The 20,105-nt window shown below is 43.5% G+C and overlaps 1 protein-coding gene across 1 annotated transcript; it reads right to left on the reverse strand.

Annotated features, from left to right (window-relative positions):
* Nucleotides 1-1,668: 1,668 nt before the first annotated feature.
* Nucleotides 1,669-18,149, reverse strand: LOC139050345 (uncharacterized). Its single transcript, XM_070526582.1, has 5 exons — nucleotides 18,042-18,149; nucleotides 13,789-13,869; nucleotides 3,733-3,777; nucleotides 2,551-2,592; nucleotides 1,669-1,826 (listed from the first exon to the last, which is right to left on the reverse strand). Exons 1-5 carry the CDS (start codon nucleotides 18,142-18,144, stop codon nucleotides 1,669-1,671), a joined length of 429 nt encoding a protein of 142 aa, XP_070382683.1. The 5' UTR covers nucleotides 18,145-18,149.
* Nucleotides 18,150-20,105: the final 1,956 nt, after the last annotated feature.

A 20,105-nucleotide genomic window follows, 5' to 3' on the forward strand; every position in this document is an offset into this window, starting at 1 on the left:
CCTTGGACAACCGGTTGTTACATCAAATGGGATTTTTTCAAGCAAGCTTAAGCGAAGGCAATGTACTTATGGTAAAGTTTTTCGAAGTGCCGATAGAGACCATATTCTAGCGGGAGACTAAATGGCATTTTCTTCCGTTCATAAGCAACTTCTCATCTTAGATTTTTCTTTTGCATGCCGTCAAACATATTTTATAGCATTGTACTTTATTTTTTTTTCTGCACCCATCACTTGAAGCACACTTTACAACGATGATCGTTCTATTATTTTCATACCTCACGTGAGCCGCAAAAAAAAAACATCGCCAACTGCATACGTAGACATGTTTCGAGTCCGGCTTATATTGATACGCCCGTTATGATCTACAAAACTAATCCTGAACAGGAATATTTTGCTCGGGCTACAACTGACATTTCAATAATACTCAAATACATCTCAAACGTAGCGATGTTAGATTGACAAAACCACGAAACCCGTTTGAATAAAACATACTGCATTTGATAGAAAACAAAAAGCTCAAGAAATGACAGGAAGCAAAGTATTTAAGTAGGTCTTGGAATGTTTGATAAAATATTAAATTCTGAAAGAATGGATCAAATTGAAGCCGCAAGTTTACATTTGCGTAACTCTGAACTAAAAAAGACGCATCGCACCTTTTAAAGCATCTGACGCTGAATATGTAATTTTAGAGCTTACTTGAAATAGTAGAAGTGTTTAGGACGGCTTTACGGAAGTCCAACTCAAAAACTAATGGAACATATCAAAGCGCGGTGTGTAAAAAATCTATGTCGTCTAAATATAGTGTACTTGTCGGTTCGGTTAACAATATTGTGATGTTATTTTTATTGCTTAGTTACAGAATTGTTAACTCGAAGGTGTTGTAGTTGTTTCTTTTTGAATATATCGCAATACTCAGCAATTTTTAAAAACAAATAAACTTTTTAAATAATGAATCTGCTCGCGGCAGTCACTAAATTAGAGTATTTTTCTTTAACTAATATCAACCTCATCATATTCGGTGCAATGTCTGGCGAAAGGAAAAAAATATTTCTACGTTCCCACATCAGATCTATAAATACGGTGTATTTTTACACAATACAGCATTCCTAATAATGAATTATATAATGATCGCATAAGAGCCTTCGTCATAGGTGACATTGCGATTACGCAGAATGAACCGGGAAACTGCAATCGCCAGTGCATAGCGTCTTCCACTTGCCAATAAAATGCAGAAGTGTAAACCACTGGTATGGCTGGTCCATGCCGATGAACAGAAAAAAAAAATGAAATTCTGTGGTTTCACCTGCCACAACCACGGTCTGATTATGAGGCATGCTGCAGTGGGGGCACTCCTATTACGTTCGACCACCTGAGGTTCGCTAAGGTGCAACCAGTGCATCGCATACGAGTATTCTTGCATTCCGCCCCCATCGAAAGGCGACTGCCGCATTCGCGATGCAACTAGCGACCTCGCGCTCAGCAGAGCAAAGCCTAGCCACTGCATTACCGCAGCAAGTGCATACTATAGCGCTATAGTATTTCACTTCAGCTTGCATTACTGAAATGCTGCCCCTTGCACTGTGCGCTGTTGATCGTTGCTGCCCCTAAAACGTTGTGCAAAAAACAGGGAAAACATTTATTGAGAATAATTCAAACACGCTGACGACGTTACGAGGCAATTTTTGTGTGGTTTGCGAAAAAATCTTGACGAAAGACCAAACTGTTGTTGTGGATGAGAGCATTCCTGGCGCCGAAGATGCAAGGGATCAGCCTCGCATCAAGTAAGGCTGGTCTTGGCGTGGCGGCACAAGCTTCAGCCAACAAGGCTGCAAAACGGGGGAAAAGGAGAATGCACAATCCACTCCGAGAAATCACGTGTTTACCTCAATGCATACGTGAAAGAATATGCATATATATATAGGAAGCGGAGGGGATCTATGTAAGTAATTTTTTGCAGGTTCAATATGCGTTGCGAGAGCTATTTGTTTCTGGTGTAATTTTGTTGTCGTGAGCAGAGGGCCCAGAATAGAGTGCCACCAGCCATGTTTGCTGTGACATTCATGGTCGCTTGGGCACTGAGCAGGTATTTCGCAGCTGCACAATCAGTACAAATTATATTAGAAAATTTCGCAACGTTACTTGTTCTACTCGTTTTTTCTTAAGTCATTCGAGCAGCCTATTTTTGATGTTCGCCAGCGTGCGCAAAGCGAATGAAAGAATTTCATCGATGGGCGCGAAGTATTAAACACCTTTAGCGTAAACAATGGATGCGATTTCTTGCCTCATTCACCAAAAAACTGCATTAGTAAACAGACAGATGATCAGTTAAGTGTTTGGAAAGGGCATGAGTTGTGAGAACTTTTTCACAACCTAATTTATGCCAACTGAATCATGCAGTATAGTATTTAGAACGTAGCACACTACAAAAAGAGTCGTGTACATGCGCGAGAAGCTCATCCTCAGCCCAGAATACAATATTTTACGTCTAGCACAAGACACACCGAGCAAATGTTATTATTTAAGAACCTTACTGCAACGGCATCAACGTACCAGCATCCATTGATAGAAGACTGGCCTGAAGGAGCAAGTATCCTGCAGAACACACGTGAACAAAGGCAATCTATCAGTCACATTTAGCCCATGCTTCCAAAAGTCTAGCTTGCGCAAAAGGCACCTTTGCTACTGCTAGCCTCGCCCCGGTTAGCATAGACGAGTCGTCTTGCGAGACAGAGAACGGTCGTTCGGTCACTCCTTCGTTTCGGGAAGGCGAGGCAGGGTACCGAGGTGAAGAAAACGTGCTCTAGAACACCCATGGGCCGTGATTATCGGCCTGTGCCCAGTCTCAGCCCGGCACTTGTATAATTTTACCCGTCCGAGCCCAAACCAATCGGTTAAAATGGCCCAGCGCTAGCCGGAAAAAAAGTAAGCCTACTCAGCCAGTCCCGGCCCGACCACACGACAGTGCCGAGCGAGATCCGAATGTACCCTCGACAGCAAGGTGTTTCAAATAGGAATATTCGATTTGCGTTGGCGCATTCTTTTAAACAGATGCTTTAACCTTGAGTAAATTATTTTACAAAAGCGTCGCAGGTTGGAGAAAGATAGCTGCGCGCATCGTACGAGGAGCGTTTATTTAGCTGTGGCACACTGTAATAACTTTCTGTAAATACAGCGCTCGAAGTCGTCAAGAGAATTTCGTTGCAGACTTTTTGCAGAAAACCTATTTATTCGACCTGTAACCGAGATTTAATGATCTCGCGTAACCGTGTGTCGGGGAGGCGCCGAAAAGAGGAAGGGGGACTGTCGCCTCGCAACTCCTCCGTTCGTTCATTTTTTCGTTCGTTCGTTCGCTCGGTAGCTCATTCGGGCTAATGGCTTACATTCACAATCGCAGTGAATGTAATGGTTTCTGCAATGTAGGTGGTTTCTGCATAACTTTAAAGTGAATACCCTTTTTTGTTCTTTCTATGGTATGGAGTGGTTAGAGTATGCCGATCACTGTACAACATAGCCACCACAAAGCCATTTCGACCGTCGTTACTAAGCGACAATGAATGATAGCACAATATCTTTCTCATATTTTTTTAGCGCAGTGTTAACAGCTACACTGGTCTTCCACTTTCGCAGGGTGGAGTGGCCTTGAATGTTATCGCACTGAAATTTCTACTAACGTTCTTGGCTGCTATTTTGTCAAAGTGCATAAATGAACAAATTTGAATAGAAAAAAATTACCTGAAATTTTCTGCTCCCAAGCCACCATAGAGCAACGTACAGCTCCTGCAAAACACGTGCAGTGCTTGGGACTATCATCATCATCATCATCATCAGCAGCAGCAGCAGCAGCAGCCTGGGTACGCCCACTGCAGGGCAAAGGCGTCTCCCATACTTCTCCAACTACCCTGGTCATGTACTAATTGTGGCCATGTGGTCAGCTTTTTCTGCAGCTCATCCGGTTTTTTTTGTTTGTTTCGTTATGAAAATAAACTTTATGATTATTATTGGTATTCTTATTTTTGATATTATTATTATTGTTGTAGTCTTATACACTAGAGAATTACCTATGATGACATCGTAAACAGGAGAGGTCACGCACTTGACTATCGGCTTTCCGGAAATGTATGGCGAAAGAATCTATATCTACTTCGGGTACCTAGATCCAACTACGAGTGGGCAACAAAATAGTGATGGTGGTACCCGCAAGTGCTACGTCTGAGACATGGGAACGACGCACAACCGGTGTATTGCTCCCGGTATCCCCTCAAGACAGAGATGGTGTCACCGAGCACCTGCCTGTAACACTGCCGAGGAGGGATGTATAGCCGTTGCGTTGCGTGTTCATAGCGAGCTGGCAATGTATTTATTGTATTGCAAGTTATCCGTGCACTCAGGCGTTTCCGATCTGTCGTTAAGTGAAACAGTAGAAGCGATCGAATCCTTGTAACCACGGTTTTTTTTTCTTTGGATATGCCTTCACCGCAAGCCTTTCTCAATGACATTACCCACCGTAGAGTTGCTTGGCTCTCATTTGGCAATCATATGCTCTGTACTTTGTAGGCAACGGAGACTAAGCTGATCAGTCTATAATTTTTCAAGTCCTTGGCGTCCGCTTTCTTATGGATTATGATTAAGTTAGCTTTCTTCCAAGATGCCGGTATGCTCGAGGTCATGAGGCATTGCGTATACGCGGTGGCCAGTTTTTATAGATCAATCTGCCCAACATCCTTCAACAAATCTGCTGTTACCTGATCCTCCCCAGCTGCCTTCCCCTTGAGACTATAGTGGCCACAGAAATTTGCATGTTCCTGTTTCAGGAAAACGATGTGCATTTTGAAATTTTTACCTTCATCGCGTTTTCATTTGACGGAATTGTGTGAGTAGAAGGGTACAGTGCAAAAAACACACTTTATTGGCTCAATCAATACTTTCAGGGAAAAAAATTTTACCCACAAAAACATTTCATGAACTGGGGCTTAGGTTTTAGGCACGACATATCTGACACTAATCACTGATGTTATTTGTGTTAACACTCTGGACCCACAGTGCAAACACGGAAAAAGACCCACAAGCAGAAACTCCTCGCTTAGGGCCCTCACAAGTCAAGATGCAAGAAAAGTAAGGAGACACTTATTTCTTTCAAAGTGCAAAACAAGAGAACTATACTTTTCTCTTCAAATGTCTAGTAGTGCGAAGCAAGGGCACATTCGCCTTCTTGAAACAGTATCGCTGCAACAAATGAAGCGACGTGTCTTTTTATTGCGATATCAATTACATAGGCACTCCAAGCGCAATTCTGCTGACGCTGTCATCGTCACCATGATGTTCCGCGTGAAGTGCAAACACGATAACATGGTTACCACGTGCCGTGCGCTGAATGCGAGTGACAGCTTGCGAGGGTCAGCCTGCGATCGTGGTTCAATCTTACGCAACCGACGGAGGAAGGCGGGGTGTATGCACGCCGTTTTCTGTCGCGCGTAAGGCATTAAAACTTCTTTCTGGGCGAGTTGGTGCATACTTGACATAAAAATTGTTACAGCGCAAACACATGCAACCACAAGTATCATGGACGAGACAGAAGCGCTGACTGTCAACTAAATTTTTTTTACCGAAGACGGATACCTTATATGAGGGGAGAGGGAGAAGTGAAGGGGGAAGGGCGTGATACAATTGGGAAAAAATGACATTGCGCATCGATGAACGAACGTGCCAGCAGTCAACGGAATCAGGCGCAGAAAAAACAAGAAAACGAGAAAAAACTTGAAAAACACTAGAAAAAGGCGAGGGATACCAACATGCAATCAAATCAGTAAGCAGTTGCTTCCAAAAAATGAAGCTCTGCAGCAAAAACCGACACAGAAGAGGTGCTTACGCACGTGCTGCCATATTTTTGTATGTGGATGTGCATGTGAGGCATGTAGGACATGTATGTAGGCATGTATTTGTGTATTTGGGTGTGTATGTGAGGCATGTACGGAGGAGAGCAAAGGGAGGGTCTACTACAGTGTCTGCTGCTTACCGTGCGGTCGTGCGGGCGCCGTATATCTTGCAAGCGATCTGCGAAGTGGGCACGTGTGTGCCTGCCCAGACCTGATATTCAGAACGATCTGTAATGTGGACCAAGTATGCGGAGTGCTGGTAGCTTGGTATGCGCTGTGATTCCAACATTTAGTTCGCGTTACAGGAATAGAGAGGACGAGGGTCATTTCGCTCGCTGCTGCTGCCGCACTTCTGCACTCCAACGTTTCGACAGAGTGTTTCCCCGATTATTGAGCGAGATGTGTTCATGTTGATATGTGTGTGTGTGACACCGTGCTTGTTAATTTAATTAGTAAGCGAATGTTTGCAAGTTGATGCGGCCGATAAAACTACTATCCTTACCTCGTATATCTGTCTACAAATTTGCTATCGCAGCCGATGCTTCGGCTTTTTGAACAATGCAACTAATTCTGCCATTGCAATACACTGTAAAATCCTAGCTGTTCTCGAGACAATCATGTGGGTTGGCGTCCTGCACGTGACGCCCGTGACCATACGTGACGACGACTCACATGATTGGCCATGCCGTCACGAAAGGTGGTAGAAGCTGAGTAATATTACAAGAGACGCGCTAACGGAGTTCGTTACTTTTTTTAACGTACCAATCACGCCATATTATGTGGCTTTCCCCAAACTCCTGTGGAACTTATTTCTAGCTGGGTGTGACGTTCCCAAACAGCTATTCCTTCCTCATTCAAATGGCAGACAGCCTTGCTTACGACAAAATCATTTCAGAGAAGATAACCAGACACCTACTATGTGACGGTCCCCGTTGCACAGTGGCAAGAAAATTGCTCGCGACCGAATTTGACAAACTAGACAATCGCCGCTTGACGGACGAAAACAGTCCTAGGACACTAGTCCCTACTGGCTTTGGCAAGTAAAAGGTTGAATGCGCTGGTAAGATGCTTAAGGATTCTCGAAATGCGCGAAGGACTTTGGAAGTGATTGCTGGCTGCATTGTGTAACAAATATTTCTCTTCTTATTTTATCCGTGCTATATTTATTTATTATCTTTGCATATTTGCACGGCAGAGAGTAGCCATCCCGTAGATAAACTGGCGAACTTTCATGTCTTTCCCTCTATTTTGTCTCCTCCTCCTCCCCTGACACTGCAGCGAAATAGTCAGAAGTGATTCTGCTCATAAACGTATTTTGAAATTAAATTCTGGTCGTGGCTTAGGACGGATACGTCGCACAATCGCTTCATCTGGACCTGTGTTTTTCGTCAGAATATTTCTGACACTTGTCCATTTAAAATATTGCCTTCATGCGATTTTTTTCCCCGAGTATTGAATGATTGATTTGGCGCTTTCATGTCCCAAATGACTGGTAAATGAGGTCCCGGTTCTTCCCGAATGCCATAGGCATTCAGTTCATAGGTGGCATTTTTTCCGCTGGTATATATTTATTTCAGTTGAAATGGTCGCGAGAAGACAAGAATATATGATTTCAAGAACCTAACCACCTAAACCTCCTCATAGCTAATCGGGTAATTACACCTCAACGAAATGGCTGAATTCCTGTACGAGTCTTAAATATACAGCATAGGCACTCTGACGGGGATAATCAATAGGTAGTACTTACGTGTCATAAATTCATACGCCTATCATTGTTTATGTGTATTTACGGGGAGTTGAGGTAAATGTACCGGAAAATTTAGATTTCACATTTTTTATTCTATGATTGGTGCCGTTCTTTTGGTATGTGTAATTTCCTACTTTGATGTACTTTGGAGCAGTGTATGTTTTAAGGAAGTGTAATATGGATAGCATTGATCATGCTCTCAGGAACGGAAGAAGCCTAAAACAGTGAAGAAGAAACTAGGAATAGGCAAGGATCAGATGTACACGTTAAGCGACAAAGCCAGCAATATCATTACATGGATAAGATATTTCCAGTGGCTGAGCAGTTCTCCACAGGTTTATACAGTACCAGGGGCCCCAACGACGATAATGGAAGAGGGAATAGTCTAGAGGACTTTGACATACCACAAGTGACGCCAGAAGAAGTAAAGGAAGCCTTGCGAGTTGTGCAAAGGGGCAAGACCGCTGGGAGGATCAGGTACCAGCAGATTTCTTGAAGGATGGTGGGAAAATTGTTCTAGAAAATCTGGCCATCCTGCCTACGCAATGCCTCATGACTTCGAGCATAACGGAACCTTGGAAGAACGCCAACATAATCCTAATCTATAAGAAAAGGGACGCCAAGGACTTGAAAAATTATAGACGATGAGCTTACTGTCCGTTGCCTACAAAGTATTTGCTGAGGTAATCGCAAATAGAATCAGGAACACCTTAGACTTCTGTCAACCAATAGACCTGGCAGGATTTCGTAAGGGCTACTCAACAATAAACCGTGTTCACACTATGAATAAGCTGATAGAGAAATGTGCAGAGTATCACCAACCCTTACATATAGTTTTCATTGATTACGAGAAAGCGTTGGATTCAGTCGAACCCTCAGCAGTCACGCAGACATTACGGAATCAGAGTGCAGACAAGCCGTATGTAAAAATACTTAAAGATATCTGTAGCAGCTCCACAGCCACCGTAGTCCTCCGAAAGAAAACAACAAAATCCCAATAAAGAAGGGCGTCAGGCAGGGACATACGATCTCTCCAATGCTATTTACAGCATGTTTACAAGAGGTATTCAGAGAGCTGGATTGTGAAGAATTGGGGATACGATTTAATGGAGAATACCTTAGTAACTTGCGATTCACTAATGATATTGCCTCGCTTAATAACTCAATTGGGAACAATTGTAATGGATGCTCACTGACCTGGACAGGCAAATCAGATGGGTGGGTCTAAAAATTATTCTGCATTAAACTCAAGTAATTTTTAACGGTCTCGGAAGAGAAGAGCAGTTTACCATATGTTGCGAGGCACAAGAAGTGGTAAGGGAATACATCTTCTTGGGGCAGGTAGTGACCGCGGATCCGGATCATAAGACTGAAATATTCAGAAGAATAAGATTTGGCTGGGGTGCGTTTGGCAAGCATTCTCAGATAATGAACCGCAGAATGCCATGATCCCTCAAGAGAAAAGTGTGTAACAGCTGTGTCTTACGAGTACTCACCTATGGGGCAGAATGCTGGGGACTTACGAGAAGAGTTCTACATAAAGTGAGGACGACAAAACGAGCTACTGATAGAAGAATGATGGGTGTAACTTTAAGGGGGGATAAGAAGAGAGTAGATTGGGTGAGCGAAAAAACGCGAGTTAATGACATCTTAATTGAAATCAAGAAAGAGAAATTGGCAAGGCATGTAATGAGGAGGGAAGATAACCGATGGTAATTAAGGGTTACGGATTGGATTCCAAGGGAAGGGAATCGTAGCAAGGGGCTGGAGGTGCCCGGCTTCGCTGGAGACAGACCGAACCACGGACCCGCTGCTTACTTTCCACGAGATGACTACTGAATACCAGCTGGGATGCAGTCAGTTTCCGGCTCCTCACCCGAAGCTAGGCAGACCGCAGGCGTCGGTGCTGAAAATGCTGCAGACGGGCTGCTTTCCGTCTCGCTCAAGGCTGAGCCACTACACTCCCCTTGTGGATGCCCGCGGCCCTGGTCCACCTTGAAACACATGCTGTGGCAAAGTTCTGCGTTGCGCCCCTCGCCTTTCAACAGGCAAGTAGACTGGGATGAAGCCGTCAAGTGCGACAACATTGAAGTCCAGCGTCAGGCTGGCCAAAGGGCCTGCGACAGGGTTGAAGATCACGGTCTTCCACCCCCGGCGTGGGTGCGGCCCGTGACTACGACAACGTAGTCACTGAGGACCAATTAAAGTTTCTGGTCTGTCTGTCTGTCTGTCTGTCTGTCTGTCTGTCTGTCTGTCTGTCTGTCTGTCTGTCTGTCTGTCTGTCTGTCTGTCTGTCTGTCTGTCTGTCTGTCTGTCTGTCTGTCTGTCTGTCTGTCTGTCTGTCCGTCCGTCCGTCCGTCCGTCCGTCCGTCCGTCCGTCCGTCCGTCCGTCCGTCTGTCTGTCTGTCTGTCTGTCTGTCTGTCTGTCTGTCCTCCGTCCGTCCGTCCGTCCGTCCGTCGGTCAGTCTGTCCGTCCATCCGTCCGTCTGTCTGTCTGTCTGTCTGTCTGTCTGTCTGTCTGTCTGTCTGTCTGTCTGTCTGTCTGTCTGTCTGTCTGTCTGTCTGTCTGTCTGTCTGTCTGTCTGTCTGTCTGTCTGTCTGTCTGTCTGTCTGTCTGTCTGTCTGTCTGTCTGTCTGTCTGTCTGTCTGTCTGTCTGTCTGTCTGTCTGTCTGTCTGTCTGTCTGTCTGTCTGTCTGTCTGTCTGTCTGTCTGTCGGTCTGTCTGCTACTGTGTTCTTGACCGTCACTAGCCAGGGACAATATAAGTCGTCGTGGTGCCATTATTATTAGGCGGTCGTAAACACGCTGAAACCTTAGGAACGCCATCAAATTTTCGTCATGCCATCGTCGTCATTGCCTTCGACGATACATCGGCATAATTTCTTCGCCGTCATTCTAGCATAATGATGCTGTCATCATTCAGTCATGAACATGCTGCTGTTGCCATGCCACCTTCATCATTGCATCGTCAACAGCAGTCGTTATGTTGTATCACTGCTCATACCATCATCGTCATGCTTTGGTGACCACCATTGTCGTCGTGCAGTGGTGTGGTATTCATTGTCATACCGCCGTCTTGATGACGTTGTAGACGGTCTATCCCCTTCACTGTAGCTACGACACCCGACTCTCGTCATGCTGTTATCGTCATACAGTCTTAGTTATTCTGTAGTCTTCGCGTCATCATCGTCATATACGGGTTGTTCTCTCATTGTCCTCATACAGCTGTCATGCTTTTTCGCTTCCCCATCGTCGACATGCCGTCTTCCCGACGCTGTCGTTTGAAAATTTTCATCGGCCCAGAGACTTCATCCCATTTTCCTCACGTCCTTAGTCATCATACTTATTTCGTTGCTCCGTCGACGTCATTCCTACTGCGTCATGCTAACCTGGTCATGCTATGGTCACTATGGCAACAGTGACTATGCCACCGTTGCACTGCCATCGTCGTCAGTGCGTCGTAGTCAGACAGCCACTGTCATGTGTTCAATGTCATTGCGTGGCCACCCAATCGTCGCAATTCGAGCTTCGCCCTCTGGCGGCAGTCGTACTTCGTCACCATTCCATGGCCCTCATGGCGTCATTGCCACGCTGCCGCTTTGCACTTTGATATCAATGCCATTATTTCAAGATAATCATCTCATTCTCGTCATACCACCGTTCTCATGCCGCGTTTGTCAAGGCACAGATGTAATTTCTTTTTCGTCATTCCATTGTTGTCAATGTATCAATGTCATCTGGTCCTCATCATACGGTCATGCTCATCAGACACCTTGGCAAGTGACTACTACGTTATATTGTGCCGATATAGGAGACATTGTGTGTCGCACATCGCTGAAGAAACAGAAGTCCTAGAATAAACGTGATTTCATGCAAAATTTGTGTGGTTAAATTGTTTGCATGCTAATTGCATTACCGTCGATAGTCATTGTGCGATGGGTTCTGCCTGAATTTTTCCTTCTAGCCATTCCTATCCTCCGAAACGGCTATCCAGCAGGTTTCAGCACGGCTAGCATCCTTGTCCTTTTTTATAACCAGTTTGTCTGTATTTTGGCTGGCCAACGCTAATGGAAAGACAAGAGGCTAAACCAAGTGCGACAGTTCGCAACAGGAGTCAGCAACACAGCTACGCGTAAATATATTATGCCTCATCATGTTCTTTGTTTTAGAGCGCAGCTCTTTGGCGTCCGTTCCTGGGTTTCGCGTCGTCGTCGGCGTTGTCGTCGGCGTTGTCGTCGGCCTCGTAACCAGCTCGCCGACGAATCTGCTCCGCCGCCGCGCATGCGCGCTGTCGGCTCTCCGGGCGAGGGAGGATGATGGAAGGGAGGAGGAGAGACTGTGGAGGAGGGCTGGCTACACAAATGGCTCTTTGGCGTCCGTTCCTGGGTATCGCGTCGTCGTCGGCGTTGTCGTCGGCCTCGTAACCAGCTCCGCCCCCCTTTCATCCCCCCAGCGCTAGCAGCGACCGACTGATACCGCTTTCGTGAGTCCGCTACCGCACTCACGAAAGACGTCGTGCACTTCCTGCAACTCGCATTAACCGTCCATCGATCCACACCGATGTTAGTAGTGGGGGACTTTAATGTCGACATAAAGACAAACAGCAATTTCCTAACACTTATGCGGGAGAACATCCCGTTCCTCTCGCTCGTAACGCATCCCATGGCTGTGACACCTCGCGAGGCACTTGTATAGATCTCGTCTTTGAGAATCAAGCATTGGTGTACCAAGTCGAACATATATCAGTCTATTTCTCCGACCACAAAGCTTCCTTCATGACTGTCAAGAACTGTTAGTGGAGTCTTTGTTAAAGGAATACGTGTGAAAAATAAAAAAAATTCTGTGATAGCGCATACATGTGTTGCTCGATTTCTTTGCCTCAATCTATCGAAAAGGTGAAACAGCTTATTTGCTGCGCTCAAATTTCGCAATAGGAAGTAACGTAATCGTCGGTAATTTTTTTTTCTGCCACCATTAGAAATTGGCCATTCTATTTCGGTGCTCATGCAATGGTCTCAGGCACTTTCCTATCCTCACTTCTCTGAAAACAGCAGATCTTAACCTTTTCATTGTTGTCTTCAATGAAAGGAATGTTAGGCTCGACAAGTAATGTTCATTTGCTTCCTTCTGCCTAGCTTAGCACAAAAACGGAAACACATCACCAACAAACTGCAATAAAATCCCTTGCAGAAATTGACTTTGGTAATAAGTTCTTCCATAATTGCAGTCATATCAAAAGGTCAAAACATTCAACTGCCGCAGCATTCATTGGCCTGCTTGTGAACTATAGTGGTTATTTAGCAATACTGCAACTTGTCTTATCTTATAAAACGGAAAAGAAAATTTTAAACAGAAACGTGTTTCAGAATATGAGAACATCAAGAAATACGAGGAGCATTGACCTGAGTAGTTTATCTTAACCTAAAACTAGCAGCAACTTCCATAAGACAATCTGTAAAGGGGCGCTAGGATGAATACGTATATTAAAATCAAAATACATAAATAGCTTACCAATACAAAACCACGATCAGCGCAGTACAATGGGCTCAAAGCTAGCAACGTAATGTCATACACCATAAAAGAAAGGAAAAAAACGATAGTAATTAAAATTAAACACGCAACGACGAACAAAAATTGAAATTGATCAAAAAAGATCACGTTCACGTAAAAGAAAAGGTACGGACATATCGAGAACACGTCTATAGGCAAAGAAAGTGCTGCAAGCACGTGAGGGAGCATGTAAGTTATACACGTCCTTATTACCGAACACGCACACAAATTAATTTTTATGCATTGTGCCTGAAGTATGATAACCTTGTACAGAACATGTCACAGTGGTTGGAACGAACTTGCGGAAGCGCATATAAGAGCAATGCCACGACGATATATGAGAGGCCTTATAACACGTACAAGGAAGTGGTTTCCAGAAACAGTTAATCTAATATTTCTTACCCATTTGGCATTTGAACATATCTATCCAGTCTAGGAAAATGTAGTAACACCTGCGAGTAACAAACTTCAAAATTATAAAAATTCGTTAGTGATAACAAAGAAGTAATCATTTGCTTGATGAAGGCAGTGGTTTTTGAAAGCGCAAATATCTTGTTCAACCAACTTACGTGGAAAATAGCACATATTTTATTAAGCATAAAAGGTCAGAATGTTTACCCTTTTCATCAGTGTTGCATTTTGGCACATGGCGGCTGGAGCATCGCACGTTAGCTTGCCCCGCAATGTCACGTTCAGTGCCTGTTTGGTTGAAAACAGAACAGCATTTTATGGCAGCTTTTAAAAGTGTAAAGTTTATTTTATATAATTAGCCTGCCTAAGAAGTACTTCCTGTGCACTACGAATAGAAAACAATTTCACTCGGATATATCCGTGCTCAAACTTGTATCAATGCGATAATGAGAAGTGTTAATTGGAACTTCCTTTTTCACTACGACAAGATAATGTAAGTATTCCGTGCACCATGCAATCAAGGGCCCTTGAAGAAAAGGGGTATTATGGATTCCATGCAATCACGTTCAGAATCTAAAAAAGAGGGGTAGAGGACGCCTATTTCAACGGTCAGATGCGGGGGCACCATTCGTACCTCGTCGTCCTTTCATTCGTCGTAGTTCTAAAGAACAGTAGCATTCTGTGTATTCAGAAACACAAATCTTAACCTTATATAGTTATACGCGTGCGTTACAGATTGCTCCTTCTTGCACTTTGGCCCTGCGTGCTGACGGATGTATAGGAAATTATCTTGAATTAGGTGAATCAGCACAACTGAGCAGTATTCATGGAAAGCTGGCGAGCTGTTCATAATTATCACAATTGCAGAAGAGTCCACGGACCTGTATAGGTTCCTTCGTAGCTCCATTTTACTGACACTGAATGCAGCTTTCATTTTAATAAAAGAATAAGCACCTCGTAATTTAGCAGACAAACCGGTCCCTGTAACAATCTTCTGCGAGCACGTTTTTATTACGATAGCAATTATATGGCCACTCCAAGCCATCTTATTGCCGGGGCCGTCGCCATCGCCATCAGCATCGCCGTGAAGTTCAGTGTATATAAAGGTATACATATCCAATATGCCATACCTTGCTGCATGACATACGGTATATGCGGGTGATACTGCAACACCATTCTTTCACTACAGTTGCTCATACCTGGTCTTATATTCTTGACAAAATTCTTCATCAGAATTTTGAGAATGGCAGACCTTTAACAAATCACATGAAACGGAAGAACGACCGAAGATGCCTTTTATCTTAGGTGTTCGCAAACGTAAATAATGAAAGTGCGAAACAGTAACAGAGGTCAACCCTGAAAATGCTGAAACTTTATTGGCACGGCTGTGCACGCCTCTAGGATCGGCCCAAGAAAAAGGTTTGAAACATCCCCGATACGTAAGAGTGGTGGTACGCTCGGTAAGAAACACTTTGGCTTTAATCAACAAACAAAAATGAAATTATCCGGTGGCAGTATTTAAGGAGAGGACCGCTACAACAGCGCCTTTTCGCTTACCTTACATTTACTTCATTTCATACTCCCACAAAAGCTACGAGTCTTACACTTTGGTTATTATTGTAACACGTTGCTATCACATTCATTGGTTCGTCCATATTGCGAAACTGTTATATTTTCTTGTTCGTCTGTTGTGCTTTCTTCAGTTTCATAAGAAACTACGAAATACTAGTGGTTATGGAATTATGAAAAAATGACGTACGCACGTGACCGAGTCCACCTCCAAACGTAGTTTTTCTATGCAGGCTCTGGTACCTTATTGGTTGAAAGAAAATAGAAAGATAAATTTTTATAACGGCGCTACACTAACCTGGAACCATTTGCGAAATGCCGTCAATTATCACTGATACTGGGTCACTGAGCGTAGGCTGAAACATTCATACTAATTTATATATAGCAAAAGTCAATGTGAGCACCCAAGTCTCGATAACATTTCGTGTGCAATTCCTGAAATTTTGAAATATTCAACCTTAACTTCTTCATGCCTACAGATTTTTGAGCCAACATCCACTATTCAGTTGCCTATGAAATATTTACGACAGACGGGATGCAGGGGTTATCAGATACAGTGCCAGTAACGCAATGGTTGACTTCATATACATGAGAAATTGCAAGTGGCACCGGTTTTTTCACTAATCTAAGCACTCACATTACGGCTAGGATGGATTAGGTTTAAGTAAAGGCATTGGACCTCTGTGATCAGCGTCGTTATTACCGAAGTACTTTGGTTATTCCCGCTACGTTGGTTCCCACAGCGATCTCTCTTTCCATCCGTATTCTCGTCATTGTGATTCCTCTTTTAAGAAAACAGTAATTTTCTTGTCCGGTGACCGGTGTGTACTCATTATGTCAATAAATGGCTTCTTCCTTCCTGTTAATTTTTTTTCACAAGTACTGTCAGCCTTGTCACCAGGCTTTCGGTAACTGGTGAAAAAGACTGGAAATCAGCACAGGCCCGTGGCTGTTTGAAATAGAGTGGCGGGCCACAGCTTGCTATCTCAAATAAATTTTATTCACTCACAGGAATTGCTACTCGATAATTTGTAGATCCCTTTCAGTGCTGCTCTACAACACAATGTGATTTATCCTCTGTTGGGAGCTCACCTATTGCGCATTTGCCCTTTTACCTAATGATTTGTTTTAAGTAAACGGTTGAAACATATCTTGTAACCAGGCCGTTCATAATAAAGCTTATATATTGACCACTATTCGTGACACCTAACTCTGCCATTGTTCTATCCAGGTTTTGTGGAAAATAAGATTTATGCCATAACTAAAGGAAATTGTCCGCTTTCATGTCAAGTCACAAGTCACTCGAAAATGCACCTGTTACGTACGTTCCTAAATAATGTAAATACTGCTTTCAGTGTGAACTAAATTGTTTGAAATATCTAACTCTCTAAATCAATAAGGGCACGTCCACTGACTTCAACAAATTATATAATATAAACGAGTCGTAAATGTCTACGTGCAGATGACTATCAAAAGAAACAAAAAATAACAACCTCCGCACTGACCAGCATTCAGTTTCAATCGACGGCCACTAAAGCCGAATGTTGTACACCGGACGAAATCTTTAATTTCTGGCTACTTCAGAAATTGTCCTTATACTATCGCGATAGGTTCGTTAGAGCTAGCTCTTTCTGGGATGAGCTGTGTATGTTGACAAGGAGAGAAGTGAGCTAAGCTGTGAAATCCAACTTAAGAAAGATCCGAAAGACGATTCGCGTGCTTCATGGCCGAAAATGGAGAAAAATACGGCAGGTCAAGCGACGCGACGGCAAACACTCCTCGGTATGGCGGAGTAAGTTGATTGCTGACACACCTGCAGCTGTTCACCCAACCTCGCGAACAGCTGGCACGAAACGTCGAGTCAAGATTGTCACTGGCATTGGAATCGCTGTGAAGATCATCTATGACGAATCAGTTCATTACGTGCTTCGCAATTAGTGGCTCTGGGTGAGATTTCCATTACTGTCATTATATGCAACGCGCAGACATTTGCAATATTTGTGTTGCTACACTCACAAATTGCACAGTGTCACGGGTGCACAATATTAGACGTCCATGAAGTGATGACGGGAGTAGGAAAGCGGTGTTTGGTGCTTGCAGAGGCAAATTGGCGACGACAATATAAAAGCCGACAAGCATGACGCATATCGATCTCCATTTCCGAATTTTGTACCACCTTTGTAACAGTGGCACGTACCTAATCTGGAAGATTAGCCATGAATACGTTCAGAATACATTTGTCGCTTTTTAGAATAAAAACCCACATTGCATCAGGTTGCGTGCTGCATAAGATATAGGTAAACACAATTATAGGTCTCCCCTTTATTTGAATGCACGCTACAAGTTTGATTAGAGGCTTCCTTAACATTGATTCCAACACGTGCGTTGGATCTCCATAATTGACTTTGCTCAAGGTGATATGGTTGTTAAGTGTTTAAGGTAGTGTGTTCACTTCTCTACAGCCATTACACAACAGCCACGCTTGAACGGGCAAACAGCCAACTATTTCGGAGACCGGTTCATAAGCGCGCGATATATGCCACTAAATGAGATTGCTATCAGCTTTGCGAGTCGCATCTGGAAGCTAATGAGATATGATATTTCGATCATTTCAAGAGCCGCTAAAAAGGGCATTTATTAAATCTTTATGGCGTTTACAGCACTTCGGGGCTGTGCATATCTGCGTTCGCTAAATGAATTCATGGGTTAGTTTTTTCCAGCGTTTCTGAGAACGCATTATGACCGGGAATGACCACAGAGGCCGTACTAAAAATGATAAAGATTGCTTTAACGTCCGTGCTGCGGGTGATAATTCGAAGAACTTTTCTAAGATCGAAAGTAATTAGTGCATTAGTGATTGAAACAAAGCATTCACAAGCATACATACATACCGTTCGTGCACTCGTCGTAATAGCAGCTCCACACAGCTGTACAGAGTACTGTAACAGTGGCTGTAAGGGCAAATGCAATTCTCGAAGACCTGTATACATCCATGTGAGGTGCCGTTCGAACCTGTGTATGTACCGAGCCGTTCAGAAAGCTGTCAACGAAGCGAGTGGTCACGCGGGCTGACCGGCATTTGGAAGCTGAATAAACATGTGCTTCGCGCCTTTTCGTGTGTTTTGGCAGCGTTAAACAACTCAAAAAGCCAGTGCTAGTGCGTTGACAGTTGCTTGTAGGAAAAGTGTTTGAAATGGTTCACGCAACACTGGTCGTAGATGAAAATAAAAAAGAACGAAACTAACGCCAATTGACGCAAACTTGTGACAGAAAGAGGATGAATTGATACATGAGTTACCACACGAGTTAGGTGTGGGAGTCTTCTTTCAATGTATCAGAAAAAAAAAGTTGCCTAGGTTCGCTAGAACCATCCTACTTAATAAGGGGCAAATTGACTTCGCAAAGCCCGTGTACATAACGGACGCTCAGTAGAATCAATTACTGGTCTTTTTTTTATTATTTCCTTTCTTCCAGCCTACCATATTAAACTCCACTCTGTATATGTTGTTTCAACAGTGAGAAGCCAACAGAAAATGAAGCCAAGGAAAGCATATGGAAATTTGTTGCGTTCTTTATTTGACATGTGCAAATGATAGAGTAAACGTGAGTGAAAGCGGACAGAGAGAACAATTTGTCGGCAGTGGGACCTGAACCTACTCCACATCACACGTGAAATGTCATACCGTTCAGCTGAGCCGATAAACTGATTTTACGTCCCCATTTTTTGCTACTCACGTTAATGTAAATATCTGACACTAATGGTGTTAGCCTAGGCCGCTTATCAGTGTGGCGGCGGACGCGGAATACGGTGTCTGTCTGCTGATGTCACGTGGAACGCGAACTATTTTAAGCATAGACAGCTGGCCAATAACAGATTTGCTAGAATGAATGAATCATGGTATATAGAATAATAGATTAGCAAATGACAAGAAATATTTTTTTCCTACTGCTAGACAATCTCAGTCCACTGCATATTGAAAAACCTAAAAAGCAGCACATTCGTGTCACCGCAGCAATTTTAAACAACCTAAATAAAGTTGCTTCAGCAAGACGCTTCTATCTATCTTAAATATTACGCTGAAAGGTTTTACCATTCTGTAAAGGGAAATCAATGCGGGCTAACAGAACTAGTGAATGAATGAATGAATGAATGAATGAATGAATGAATGAATGAATGAATGAATGAATGGATGAAAGAATGAATGAGTGAATGAATGAATTAATTAATTAATGAATTAATGAATGAATTAATGAATGAACAAACGAACGAACTCTGTGGTACTACGGGGACATTTGATTATGAGGCACACCCTAGCGGTGGACTCTAGAATAACTATGAGCACCAGAGAATCATTAACGTGCCCCCAATGGACAGGGACAGGGGCTTTTTGCATTGTGCCCCCATCGACGCCGTAGCATTTGTAACCGCGGCTTCGTGCTGAGGCCGGTTAAACTAGCGAACACAAATGGTGAAGTCATTTTGGAAGAGCAAAGTGTCGCATTATGGAATGATTGTTTTAGCGAAGCGTTCACGACTGCCGCAAGCAATTACGATTTACCTTGTTCGCGATTTCAAATATTCCGCTGATGTTCTAAATTTTTGTATGTGCTCAAGAAAATCTCTGGAGAGTGAACAAATTCAATATTTTATCGTTGTGTGGGGTGATAGCGTAAACGCGAAGTCTCTTATTAACACCGCGAAGTACCTTTGCAATAAATTGGAGTTTGGAGTTGGAGGGGAATTCGAGTTTGGTGTTTTTTTTCCATGGGTGTCATTCTTGCGTCATCATTTGGGTGCCACAATCAAGGGCATATGTCCAGGAAGAAATTCACTGCCTTGCTAAAGATACACTGCACAAAATTAGTTCCATGTGTGAAGACAGAGTCACGACAATATCAAGTTTCCTTATTCCGAATCCTCAGGGTATAGTTTTATTAAAGTCATGCTTCTACAT

This window comes from Dermacentor albipictus, chromosome 10 (assembly GCF_038994185.2).
Source record: "Dermacentor albipictus isolate Rhodes 1998 colony chromosome 10, USDA_Dalb.pri_finalv2, whole genome shotgun sequence".
Taxonomy (NCBI): Eukaryota; Metazoa; Arthropoda; class Arachnida; order Ixodida; family Ixodidae; genus Dermacentor; species Dermacentor albipictus.